Raw genomic sequence first — 14,096 nt, forward strand, 5'->3', positions numbered from 1 at the left:
AACTGGTTCTTGGATGTACGTTCAATGTGGACCTCTCAATTTATCCCTTGCTTTCAGAGTCCTCATCTGACATAGGCCTCAAGTTAAAGGAGGGTTGACTGTTCCACAGGGAGCATTAAGCGGAGAGGACACAGCTTTATAAAAGATACTCAACCCTTGTAAAGGGAATGGGATCCCTATTGACTGACATCCCAAAGAACTGCAGTTGCTTTTGGGAACTGTTCTGTTTTACATATTCCTACAAATATATGTCAGGAAGAGACAATAATTGAAAGAAAACTTGAAACAGAATAAATCTAAGAGAAGTGCACAGGAACATAAAGTAGAAAGATATATAGATAGATTTTATATATGTGCATCTCTCTATATGTACACTTATGTGTAAAATTTGTAACATATGACTGGGTAACATACACAATTACATTTTTACATATATGTATCTACTTTGAAGTTCAAAGTTGCGAATCTCTTTGTTCTTACTGTTTGTTTCAGAGTGGTGAACCAGTATCAGGAATTAGTACAAAATGAAGCTAAATGTCCTGTGAAAATGTTTCATAATTCGGGTGGATCCGTCAATCTTAGTCATCTTTCTCCAGGGAAGGAAATGGAAGTGAGTTTATCAAGCCATACAATTCTTTCATTTGCACTTGATTATTGGAATAATTTTTACTTTGTCATAATTATTGAGTGTGAGTATATTGAAAAAGTTAGAGGAAAGCACATTCTTTTCACTGTTCAAATGTGCCTTTCAGCCGTTTCCCTCCCCACCCCCCAGTGTATGGTATAGGTAGATCCAAGGTTTTGCATTTTCCCATGGTTTATATGAATCTTTCACAGGTCAGTAAGCATAGAACCAGATGGAGTAGCTGAACTTCTTTTACCTTTAGAAATTATTAAAATTACTTTCTCTTTGGGGACAAAAACTTTCCTGAAATACTCACCAAAAATCCCAACTCCAAAAACTTTAAAGAACATATGCTTATATGCACACATCCAGTAGGAATTCCTGCATTCCTGGATTGTCATGCCTGTTGGCACTGCCTTCTGTTTCACTTGCTGCTCTTGGCTTTGTTGGTTGGATTCAGTGCTCTAGCAGTGACCTGTATTTAGGGGGTCCAACTAGTAAAGGAATTTTGTATCTGTTGGGCTATTTCCTTTGCTACATTTTTCCCCTAAATAACTGCTTTTAAACTGCAACAACATTGATCTGAAAGAGGTAGTCCTTGATGTCAGCCAGAAGAGCAGCATGCAAAGACCAGCAGTTGCAGAAAAAATGTGAGTGTTTCTGCACGTGTGTATACGCCTACAGACAAGTGCATGTGCATTTGTATATATATATATATATGTATCTGTGTGTATGTATTAAAACCATAGAAGTAACTTGGGGTGGAAGGGTACTTCCAGAAGTCATCTGTCTGGCTGTTCACGCCCTCACCAAAAGCTAGACCAGAGTTACTTAGGTTACTGTATTTAATGATCTAGTCCCCTTTTGAATGGGACATTAGTCTTTATTTTCAGAGTAAAGAAAGTGGGATATAATAGTAGAAAACTTGTCCCCAGAATTTTCCTTTTTTTTTTTTTTTTTTTTTTAATAAGCAAGCAATTAGAAACATACAGAGGGAGTGTCTTTTATCACTGAGAATCAGCAGAAGCTAAGCTCTCCAAAAGGGTTCTGCACAGAGCTGAATGCTCTGATTTGTTACCTTATGCACATCTAATTTAGGCTTCAGCATTGAAATATTCCATTCACTATACTGACAGACTAATTTTCTAGTTTCAGCAGTTTTACTTTTGTTTACAGGATGCCTGCTTTATAGGTAAATATGTATGTAGACTAACTGTAAATGTGTTTCACTGTTGAGTCAGTTCATCAAAACACTGTTTTGATGGTGTCATCTTATTGAAATGATGGATTTGGGGTCTGTTGTGAGTGCCACAGAAGTACAGGTTTGATTAGCTGAAGTTATTTATGTTCAAACAACCTGATAAGTAGGTCATAAGAACAAACAAAAAGGGAGCACCTTTCCTCTGAAAATGTTAGTGAGGTTCTGATCCCGTAGAAGTCAATGGAAAAATGTGTATTGACTTCCATGCATTCAGAATTTTCCTGAATGTACTTAAATGTACTCTTTGAATCAGGAAATCTGATCCTGTTCTCTAAATACATCTTGGTTGTAAATGGCAGATGTAGAGAGATGGTGAATAAATGAAATTATGTAATTTTTCAAGTAAGACCAAATCGTCCTTTTACTTATAGTGCATCTGTCAGTGTGTGTTTATGAAAATTACTAGGAAGGATTTCAAAATTGCAGAAACAAGAGAAACTCCTTAATTTTATTTTTTTTTTTTGCTTGGTTTAAATTTTACCTGCATTATCAAGCTGCTTCTTTATGGTAAGCATTATATCTGAAGAGAGTGTGTCATAGGTTAAGTTTCTAAAATACCTAAGTAAAAATCTGAAATGTTTGAAGGTAATTTTTTCATGGTTGAGAAGTCTAATACAAATTAATTGAATTGTCTTTTCTGTCAAATATGTGGAAGTTCACATTATTGCTGTGGTAGTGTTAATTTCTCTTTCCTCCTAGCAGCCAGAGAGTATATCAGGCTCTGTTCAGTCTTCAGTATTGGGGAAAGGTGTAAAACACCGACCTCCTCCCATCAAATTACCTTCAAGCTCAGGAAGTAGCTCCTCAGGTAATTACTTATTGACTTGGGCATCTCCTTTTTATGTGTTCTGCCTGTTGTAAAATGACATCATAACCCTTTAGTAATGATTTAATTAAAAAAAAAAAATCAGTATCTTATCTGTGAAAAAAGCATTTTTTTTTTTTTATTATATTGTTCACAAAATTGTATCCTCAAATTAACATCTACTAACAGAACAATAATGTATTTTAATTATGCTTTTTCAGGTAATATTTTTAGTCCACAACAGTCAAGTGGCCATCTAAAATCCCCAACTCCTCCTCCTCCTTCTAAGCCTCCTGGTCTTTCTCGGAAACAATCTATGGATCTTAATCAAGTTAACATGCTCTCTCCAGCTGCCATGTCACCTGCAAGCTCTTCACAAAGTGAGTCACGACCTAAATTCTCCATTAAATCTTAGGCTTTTGCATAAATGCTTCCTGAGATAAACTGCTTAACCTGTGGAATGATGATACTTAAGTGTACAGTGTACCCTAAATTGTATAAGTTGTGCAGGCTTAGGCAGGTCTCTTGTTCACTGTATGTATTTTATGTTTATTGTAACTGTGTTCGTTTTTTCTGTATATATGTATGCACCCTCTGTGTATACGTTTTAATACATTTTATGCAATTAGTGTGATCTCCTCATTTATGAAAGGCTGGTAGATGATGTGATAAAATTCCAAAGTGTAGCTTTTTTTCCTCCAGTGTGAAAACAATATGTTAGGTCAGTTTGCCTTTACATAATTTAAGCATTTTTAAATGTTATAGGAGCTGGTGCAGTTGTATCTCTATGTATGTATATAATCTGATCAGTCCCAAGGTGGTGATACAATAAACAATAAGATGATTTTTTAAAAACACTCCTGCACTGTTTTACAAATCATTGCTGATTGCAAGTGTGGTGGTGATGCTGCTGCTGATAGCACCGTATTCTCAGGTGTTAAAATGTAAATTCCAATAAGTGACATCCTAGTTTAAATATTATTATTAACACTGACAGGATCAATGAAATCATAGCTATAGATCATAAATACCTTTTAAAATATGTATGTGTCTTGAGACATTTCAAGAACAGACTTGTACAATGAGAAATCATAGCTGCATTTTTTTCAGGTTTTTATGAATAATTGTATACTGTAAATTCCAGTATTCTGCACAGTATTATAATACACTTTTTGCATTAAATAATTTAAAATCTGCATAGCTCAAAAGGTGTAATTTTTCTGCCTTCTTGTTTTGCACAGAGAAAAAAAGAAAACTTACAAAAGTTTTCTTTTAACATACTGACTCTGTTTTTATGTTAGTCTTACGAATTGTGTAAATCTGCTGCACACAGTTGTTACTTCAAGGCTCTGGTCACAACATTCACATTTATTTCCTTTCTTGCTGCGGGATGTGAAAGCTAAATAAAGCCCAGGAAAAAAAAAAACAAACCAGAACACCTCAAGCTTTTGGGGTTTTTTGTTTTTCTATTGATAAACTGTGCTTACTGCATCCACAATGAGGATAGCTATACAGTCTACATTTAAGCAGAAGGAATTACACATTAACTTTTAAAGATGCAGTATTATCCTCTGGTTCTTAAATATTTTTAAAAAATATTTTTATTTGGTCAAAATTTGACAAATGGAAGTTTAACTGTCTCATGAAACTTAGTTCAACCCCATGATTATTTGCAGTAGTACATGTTCTTTGTTGAATCCGTTGTTTTCCATGATTTGTTTTTAACACAATGCTATTGTGCAGGCAGTGCATATAGGCTATATGTTTAACATTTTAGGACAAAACCATTAATTACGTTAAAATGGTCACTAAGAAACTGTTTTAATTTAAGTATTTCTGAATGGAGTTAGGACTTAATGTGTGATAAAATATGAGAGGCCTTAATTGAGGATACAAAGTGGTGTATGGCTTGAGGAATTAAGCATGGAGAGTGGGTTTTCTGTGTGATTATACCGCATCCTTAACAATGAGTGCCTGCTGCAACACTCGTGTCATGTAGAAATTAACACTTGCAGTCTAAAAAAATGGAACAAATTGTCAGTGCTAAATAACATTCCATTAACCTTATTATACAGAAAGGCTGGCCTTTTATAACAAACTAGCATTTTTTATTTTTCTCAATGAGCAGGGTCTGGAACTCCTAAACCATCTACTCCTACTCCAACCAACACCCCTTCATCGACCCCACACCCTCCTGATGCTCAGAGCACAACTCCTATTACCCCTTCTGCCACCCCTACTCCCCAAGATTCAGGCTTCACCCCTCAGCCCACTTTGTTAACCCCGTTTGCTCAGCAGCAAATGTCTCTGAGCCAGGCACTGCCTGTAATGACCATTCCTCTTTCCACCATGGTAACATCCGTTACTACAGGAACAACATCCACCCAGGTCATGGCAAACCCTGCAGGACTTAACTTCATCAATGTAGTGGGCTCTGTGTGGTAAGTTCTGATGGTTTTTAATTTGCCCTGGGAAGGTTGGTTGTTGGGGTGGGGGGGTGGAAGTGGTACAAGACTGTCCAGCATCCAGTGGGATAGATATTTTTCAGAATCTGCAATCCAAAAAGATTGTTCACTTTGTAATTATGAAGTCAAAAGCCGTGAGAAACTGTTTGTACTTCTTAAATGTAAGGCACCTAATATAAGAATATATTAAGAAAGACTTTGTATTGTTTTCAGCTTTTTGTATGTCTATAGTTTGATTTTGTAAAACTTAACCTCAGTTTGAGTACTTTCTGAGGTTTTTTTTCTCATGAATTTTAAAACTTTTTTATTAATCCAAGAGGAGATGAAGTATCATAGGTAGACAACTCTAAACTAAAAATGGAAAGAGATTTGGTACTAAAGTGCCTATGAACGAAAGGTAAAAAACAACAAATCTGGTTTCTAAGAATTTGATCAAACATTGAGGTTAAACATTCTTTGATCCTTAAAACTCATTTTGTGGTTTAAAAAAAGAAAAAACCAGTAACTGCTGATGTCAGAAATACATTGTGTGTTATAATGTGAACTGCTCTTTAGACTAAATAAAACTCTGTGATCAATAGAAGATGGCCAGTATAAGACACATGGTGTTCTTCAGTGCAAGTGTCAGACACTTGAGTTACTCATCCAAAGTGTTCAGCAGTTGATCACTGTTGATTAATTAGAGGGTTTTTTTTAATTCAAAAAGAAAACATAAACTTGTTCCTTAACTTTGTCTTATGATAGTTCAACTACTTTGAAGACTGACAATATTTCAGTATTTCTAGAAGAACCACGTGTGTTTTATTTTTGTACATCATACCAAAGGGGGAAAAAGTGTATATTCTGAGAATATGGGTTTATGTATTGGTTATGCCCTAAGCATAATGATTTTTTTAAGCTGCCTTGATACCTTATTCATAATCCCATTTACAGCAAACAGTTAAATTACTTGTCATGAGACAGGGCAAAACTTTAGTTACTCAGATTTACTTGTACCACTTGGGTTTCATGCATTGTCTTTCCTCTTCTACAGTGGAGCGCAGACACTGATGAGTGGTTCAAACCCTATGTTGGGGTGCAACACTGGTGCCATAGCCCCTGCAGGTATAAATCTGAGTGGCATTTTACCATCAGGAGGTCTGGTACCAAATGCCTTGCCTGCTGCAATGCATTCTGCCTCTCAAGCAGGTTAGTGTGCGTAAGTTTGTAAGCCACCCTACAGATAGGGACAGTGTGAAAACATATTGTGAGTACAGTGGATAAAAGTGGCCACTGAGTGGCTAGATTGTGTATTTGATGGCTGGAGCTCAGGAGCAACGTGTGTATTTTTGCATTCAAAGTGTAGGCTATGCTTTAGATTCATTTTTGAGGAGCTAGAGTGGGGAAACATACTCTCAACCTGGATTGTTTGGTATGCTCACTAGGAAGTTTGAGATAAATTCCAAATTCATATGCAACTTTGATAATGATGACCGCTAGAAAAAGCGGCATGACTTAGAGGCCTCACTTTTTAAATGTGTGAAGTATTTTATTCTGTCCTTGGTACAGCTTTATTATTATAGAATCATAGAATGGTTTGGGTTGGAAGGGACCTTAAAGATTACCCATTTCCATCCTCCTGCCATGGGCAGGCACACCTTCCACTAGACTAGATTGTTCAAAGCCCCGTCCAACCTGGTCTTGAACACTTCCTAAGATGGGGAATCCACAACTTCTCTGACCAACATGTTCTAATTCTAGTAGGACACTTAATTAGTTCCTTATTGCCTTCAAATATGGCTATATAAATCTCTATGCCTTAATATTCATTAAAGCAGGATTTTAAATTTTAGTTTTTTTTCTGAACATACAAGAAACAAAAACTAATGTATGATTATGAAATCAGTATGATAGAAGAGACTTCAAGATATCCATTGTTTATGCTGAAATAGGGTCAGTCTGTCTAAAACACGCTGAACCAATGTTTGTATAAACTGACTAAAAATGCCTTCACTAAAGACGATTCTGATCTTCCTTGGTGGCTGTTTGGAGTAGTTCATCTACACAAAATGTTTCATTCTAATTACAGTGCATCTCCTTAATAGCAAGTTAAATTACTTTTTTTTCCTCATATTCCTTGCAGACATTAAAAATAGTTGTTCACCCTTTCTCTTTACCTCCTAAGTATCAAGCGTGCTGTCATATCCCACATTTGTCTTCTCTTTCTGCTAGGTCGTATTTTTCAAACCTTTCATAATCTGTCACTCTCTTCTAGACTGTCCAATTTGCTTACATCCTTCTTAAAATGTGATAACCAAAACTGGACACAAGCCTGAGCTTGGCTGATTTACCACTGTGAAGCACAGCAGAATAAATGCATCTCATCTCTTTCACAACATTCCTGTTAACATTTCCCCAGATGAGGTCTGCCTATTTTTTTATCTATATTTTTTGCAACAGCATTACATTAACATAAGAATGGCATTACTGGTTTAGGCCAGAAATCCATCCAGTTTATATTCTGTCTCTGACAGTTGCCATTATAGGATACTTAGGTGAGAGCTTAAGACGAAGCAGAAGTGTGAAGTGAAATATCCCTTGTATGCAACCTGTTCCTCTTGTGGAAATCCACAGCTTTGAGACATTCTCAGCTGAAGACTATTGACATGGATCTTTGTGCTTAATTATCCCATGCTAAACTTCTAGTCTGTGGATTTATCTGTTCGGTTTTTGAATCCATTTATTTTTTTTGGACTCAACAGCATCTTGTGACAGTGAGTTATTTATAAATGTAAACTGTATGAAAAGATTCTTTTGTGTGTTCTATAGTTTGTGATATGTTTTGGATATGTGTGTGACTTACTGTAACTTCTTATGTCCTTTCTTGCTGTACATACACAAAGCTAGTTACAATTTTGTATTCATTCCTTTGTCTTTTTTTATTCAGTGTTACTGAATTTTGGATCCTTTCTTTAATTCACTAGGATCACCTTTAATTCTGTCCTTTCAAACACTATCAAACTTTATCAGTTTGATATCAGATTTTTACATGCTATGCTGTCACCCACGTAACAGATGGAAGCAATGAACTGAGCAAGGTCTGTGGAAGACCTTTTGGGAGTTCTGTTTGACAGACACTATTTTACTGGAGAGTTTGTATCAGTTCTCTACCCACCTCATCACTTACCACACGTACATCTTTCTTTAGCATAGCTTTTAAGAGTCCCATGTGGAATAACGCCAAAAGCTCTGGAAGTCAGATATGTCTTGCCAGAAGCCCTTTGACGGGTGGGCAATTGCTAAGATTTTGAGTAGGACTGTTTTCTGTTAGTGATTGGGAAACTGAGAGCCTGTTATTTCATTGAGCCCTTGGACATTTCTGGATTTACTGTACAAACAGTAAAATGTTTTAAAGCCAGAAGAAGAATGACTGAAGAATAACTGCTAATATTCTTCACATTCACCTTTGTGTAAATGCATGAACAGGTTGTATGTTAACAGGGTACAGTGTTTAGTAGTGATACACATTTCTTTCTGTTTAGTCAGCTCTCTGTAAATTTGAATGTGGATAACTATGAACTCACCAGCATTACAGAAAATACAGCATTGTATTAAGTATACAGTAAGCCAGTTTTCCAACTTCCACGTGTTTAGAAATAATCCCAGTGGAAAGGGCTATTAACTGCAATACACAAATGTAGTTAAGTGAAGAGTTCCTACTAATAAAAAGATGTTTTCTTTAACAGGCAGCCCCTTTGGTTTGAAAAATGCATCAAATCTTCGGCCCTTAAATCTTCTACAGGTAATTGATATACTTGGACACTATGATAATGATAATTTCCTATATTTCTTTAGAGACATGTTTAGTACTGCATTGCCCCCCCCCCCGCCCCCCCCATCTTTTTGAAGCCAGTTGATTGGACAAACCATTTACTGCAAATTTTAATACTTATTTAGAATGCTTAGAATAAGCAAGAAAGCTACTTCCATACTAAGTGGAAATCATATTCCTAACTCATAACAAAGCAGCTGGTTTTCAGTAATAATCTAAACATGCTGATATTTAAATTCAAGAGATTAATCCTAAAATACGATCTTTCATTTTCAAGATTCACCTACACTTTAATTGCAAATCATTCTTTAAACTGAAATTATTATTATTTTTAAAGTACAAAACTGCAGTAGAATCAGAGGTTACACATATAATGCCTAAAAGATAAGCTCAGCATGCACAGGTAGGTGCAGTAATTAATAGCTTTAAAGAGCTTCTGGTAATGGAAATAGAAATTCATGTCAGATACGGAGTTTAGAAGGTCTGTAAATGTTTTCTTTCCACTAAGCATCCATACAAGTACAAACATGAGCAGAAGTTCCTTATTATGTCACAGTTCCATTTAAAAGGAGAACAGGGTGTTTCTAGAACCAGGTGGAGATCCTGGATCTTGAAGTCAGCTGCAAATGCAGTTTCAGCATTCCACAAGTGTTGCACCATGCTTTAAAACATTAATACCAGTAAAAGATCAGCTATACTTCCGCCTCCCACTCCTGTACTCACTCCAGAAACATGGAAAAGGGCAGGCACAGGAGGCAGTTACGCCAGAGTAGAGCTTTTCTGTAAAACTGAATGTGTGTATTCTGTTTGTGTGATTCCACATTGAAGTACATCCTTTCAAGCTACCTCTGCTACTCATATGAGCCAAGAATAATTTGGCTGAAATCAGTGCAAAAAGCTGGGGAATCAAGACTGTTTCACTGAAGCATTGTTTGGTTGGGTGGTTTTTTTTTGCATTAGACCTTGCAGTTCATTGACTGGAAGCATCTATTAAAATTCAGTGGAATATTCCAAAAGGGAAAACAACATACAGTGCTTTGCTTTTGAAGCCTAACCTTTACATTTTCAGAATATAAATAATAAAACTCTATTTTCCTGTGAAAATACCTTGCTATAATTTGTATTCTGAGCATAAGGCTTTTTCACAAACAGCAGCAGTTGTAAACTGATTTATTTCAAAGGATTAAAAAAAACAAACCCAAACTTAGAAACAACAAACAAAACCAAAGCCAAACCTCCAAGCAGTACATCATTATCAATATCATGTTTATCCTCATATAGCGAGAAACTCAGCAGTTTGATTGAATTATGCCTTTTGTTTTTAATCCTCAACAGCTTCCAGGTGGTTCACTTACTTTTAACCCACTGCAGCAGCAGCCACTGTCACAGTTTTCTCCACAGCAGCAATCTCAGCAGCCTATAACCTGTAGTCCTCAGCAACAGGGAGAACAGGTGTGTGCTAACAACCCTCAGCCTGGGGTGCGTGGATCAAACAGTTTCTCCTATTCTCCACATCTACACAAATAAATGAGCCTTTACCCAGTAGATCTGAAGCAGAGGGGAGGAAAGTCTTCCTCCAAACCTTTCTCAATCTGCAGAGACTGCAGCAGCTTTGTTGCCGTGGCTGAACTGGGTTATTCTCCGTTACTTACATCCTGTAAAAAAGAGCTGTAACGAAACAACTGGCTAAGCGCTAACTCTAGCATAAAGAGAGCCAGCTCACTGTATGAGAGGTGTAAAATCAGCTTGCTGTTGTCCTGTTTATAACTAGCTGATGTAGAGATACATCAGATAAATACATTAAAACCATATTCAGGATAACTACAAAGTACAAATTCTCACACTGCTGTGAGTTGGTGTACAATCCTCACCGCTGTAGTTCAACACAATTGTTCTCTTTGCACCAGAGGAAGTACCAGTTGGCTTTAAAGCTGTCATCTTAGGACACTTGCTACTGCTGCCTGTAAGTAGCATTAAAGGCTTTAATCACTGAAGAAGTCTAAAGTCCTGAAAGTGACTGATCTGCCTGTTCTCAAAATGATAGACTTTGAGTGGTTGGTTCTACCTGTGCCTAAAAACCTTTACCAGCACTAATGCACCAGTATGGGAGAAGTAGCTGCTCTGCTTTTGTGGTCTTTAGCTTTTGTCTTTCCAGATGTGTTTGCCAGACTTCTGTTTGCCAAATAGCCTCTACTGGATACTCTGTTTATCATGATAATTATGTTCATTCTGCTGTAGACTGGTCATAAATGAGATACCTCTTTATAATATTTGTATGGCATATAGTCTTCTGTGTCACAGGCCTTATTCTGGAATGTGGCACAGTTTAATGGGATTTGTTCGCAGAATACAAATGTCAGTTACTATTTGAACTTCTAAAAAGAAATGCAAGTGCATACTATTGGGTTTTATTTTTGAGATATTCAACTTTCAAGAGCATTTACAAAAAAGCTGATGTGAGCCTAGTTCTTCATGTGGCAGAATGGTTTCCTCCAGAAGAACTGTCTCTCTGCGTTGGCTGACTTGCCCTAAGGAACTTCTCTCTTACCACACATTATAGACTAGGACTAGGGTCATGAGCTAAAATGAGCTCATACAAATATTCAATTCCTTAGCTTTCACAAAGGACAAATATGTGTGTGCTTATAGTGCTGTAGTCAAAGTGCTTTGTCGAAAAAACTTACGCTCCAAAAGACTAGCAGTTTTCTGTGCTGCAAACAGGATATATATGTTTTCACCTCGTGTTTAGGAGTTTTCTCCAAATGTTGGTTGTGACATTCTAAGTCTTGGTCATCTCCATCAAGATTATGATGTCTTATTAATGTGTAGTCTTTTGATCAAATTTAATTAGGTCTTAGTGGCATTATTTCATACAGTTATTCTGAAAAACCATTGCAACTCTGGAAATGCACCAGCTCACAAGATTTTATTTTCTGACAGATAAACCATGCAGCTTTTTTGACTTGCATATGTAATACTTTATTTCCCCACTTCCTAATCAGTGCACAATTTAAGTATAGAAGAGGTCATAATTCAGTACCCTTTGACTTAAGTAGATGCTAGGTCAGATTTCACTAATTCCATTTGAGTGATTACTGTGAGAACAATTCTGTTCTGAAAATAAAATTTTAAAAGCAGGATTTGTATTTGTGAATTCAAGGACTGTGTGGCACAATGTGAACATGTGAATGTAAGCTTCAGACTTGGCACATTTTGATTGATGAAGACCTTTGCACATGGATGGTTTCAGGTGTCATCTGAAGACTGGGGTTGGGAGTGGGACAGGATATTGTCATAAGACTACAACCATGAACTGTAGTCTGCTGGCTGTAGGGAAGTTTACAACTACGTGGGATTTCTGCTGGGTGACAGGCATTATAGCATTTCTGCCAAAATGGAGCTGGTTTGGGGCATTCATTATCTGTTTTACTTTAGTAGTGACTACATCATAGCCTGTATCTATACACACTGGAATATGTAGAATTAAATGGTTTTAAGTGGCACTTCAGAAGTTTGCCTTCACACTGGTTTATTTACTTATTCATTGTTACCAAAGTTTGGTAATAAGGATCAAGCTTTTCATTTTTGCTAGGGCTCTGACCAAGGTCCATCTACTCAGGATCAGGCATTATCTGCCCAACAAGCTGCTGTAATAAACCTGACCGGAGTAGGGAATTTTGTGCAACCTCAAGCCACAGGTATGCGCTTGCTGAGCCTCCTTGTGCGGTGAAGTGTGTATGTCAGTAAATTCACACTGAGATGAAGTTTGGTCTTAAAGAAGTCTTACGTTACATTAGAACAATTTTCTATTTATTGTCAGCACATGAATTATACAAGAAGTACTTCAAAGCATGCACTTTCCTGCTTTGTTTTGCAGTTAAGTGTAGGAAATTGACATCACATGAACATCACACTTGATACAAAAAGAAAATAGAGAACTTCCATTCCAGACTTCATTGAAGAACATGTCTTTTAACTGTGTGCTTAACATCCAATATGAGAAACCTCTGTGTCTCCACAAGCACTTCATAATCTAATTATGCTCTAACAGAGCATGGTTATTCTGCACTGTTTCCAATTTAACTCTGAAACTAATCCTCTTGATCCCTCTTTTCTATTACACGCTATTCCTGTCTTCCTTCCCTGACCCTGCCAAACTCAACCTGCCCTCTTTGACCTGCCTGCTCTCCCCTTCTCCTTTCTTAGTGTTGTCTCAGCTTGGCTCTGCTGTGAACAGACCTGGGCAAAGCCTTCCTCAGCAGAGACTCCAGCTCTCTTCTGCCTTACAACAGCAACAACAACAAGCCTTGCAGCAGCAGCAGCAACAGATACAAGTAATCCAGCAACTTCACTCTGTTTTAAAAAAATAATAGATTTAAAAAATATAATTCTCAGCTCCAAACAAAAAAAAAAAATACCCAATTTTGACTTTCAAACTAATGTCCTTATGGTCTGGCAAATGAAAAACCCATGAATTTTGCAAACTATCATGGAAGATTTAAAATCTGGTTCTCAGCTTGGAGCACTGAATTTATTTTTATTCATTTAAGCCATCCACCTTCCTGATTTGCTAACATTCAAGGAGTGCTTGTGGCACACACCTAAATGAGCTTATATTGGTCAATGTAAGTTTTGAGCTTAGCACTGCTGTAGTCAGTACATGGAAGTGACAACTCTGGCCAAGCATTCCTTTAGCACTCTGTTGTTCAGCTGCTTTATGAAAAGATAGTAATACTTTTTTTAGCACACAGCCTCCTCTTTGTGATACATGTAGAAAATACGTACAATGCATACTCTGAGAAGGTATTACATTAAAATATACTATGTAACCCAAACATTCATTGAAGTTGCTGAGTTACTGCAGTTACTGCGATGGAGAGAAAGGGCAAAGAAACAAAGCTGCCAAGAACACATGTGAAATGTTAAAAATGCCCTCAGCAGGCTTCTGTGCCACTGGTGCTGCTTGACTGTACTTATTGCCCCAGCACACTGTGTATTCCCTTTGTCAACCTGGTGCTTCCTCCTTTGTTCTTTTATTCCACACCCCTTCCTCTCATTCCTCATGATGTGAAACAAAGCTGCATTGTCAACACTAACAAGCTTTTTCTCCCCCTTCTCCTTCATGGCAG

At 37.0% G+C, this 14,096-nt stretch overlaps 1 protein-coding gene across 16 annotated transcripts in view; it reads left to right on the forward strand.

The window, feature by feature from the left end:
• The window catches only part of SUPT20H (SPT20 homolog, SAGA complex component), a 33,883-nt gene that overhangs the window by 19,255 nt on the left and 532 nt on the right, over positions 1–14,096 (forward strand). For 5 of the 16 annotated variants that reach the window (XM_062614999.1, XM_062614996.1, XM_062614995.1 and 2 more), the window contains exons 16-24: positions 493–610; positions 2,586–2,694; positions 2,913–3,071; positions 4,820–5,132; positions 6,190–6,344; positions 8,882–8,937; positions 10,303–10,419; positions 12,560–12,665; positions 13,174–13,301. In XM_062614999.1, coding sequence (XP_062470983.1) covers positions 493–610; positions 2,586–2,694; positions 2,913–3,071; positions 4,820–5,132; positions 6,190–6,344; positions 8,882–8,937; positions 10,303–10,419; positions 12,560–12,665; positions 13,174–13,301 — 1,261 coding nt within the window. The other 11 variants (XM_062615002.1, XM_062615001.1, XM_062615009.1 and 8 more) reach the window with 7 other exon arrangements.

Source organism: Pezoporus occidentalis, unplaced genomic scaffold (genome assembly GCF_034315485.1).
Source record: "Pezoporus occidentalis ecotype Australia unplaced genomic scaffold, CSIRO_AGI_Poc_V1 ctg18, whole genome shotgun sequence".
Lineage (NCBI taxonomy): Eukaryota > Metazoa > Chordata > Aves > Psittaciformes > Psittacidae > Pezoporus > Pezoporus occidentalis.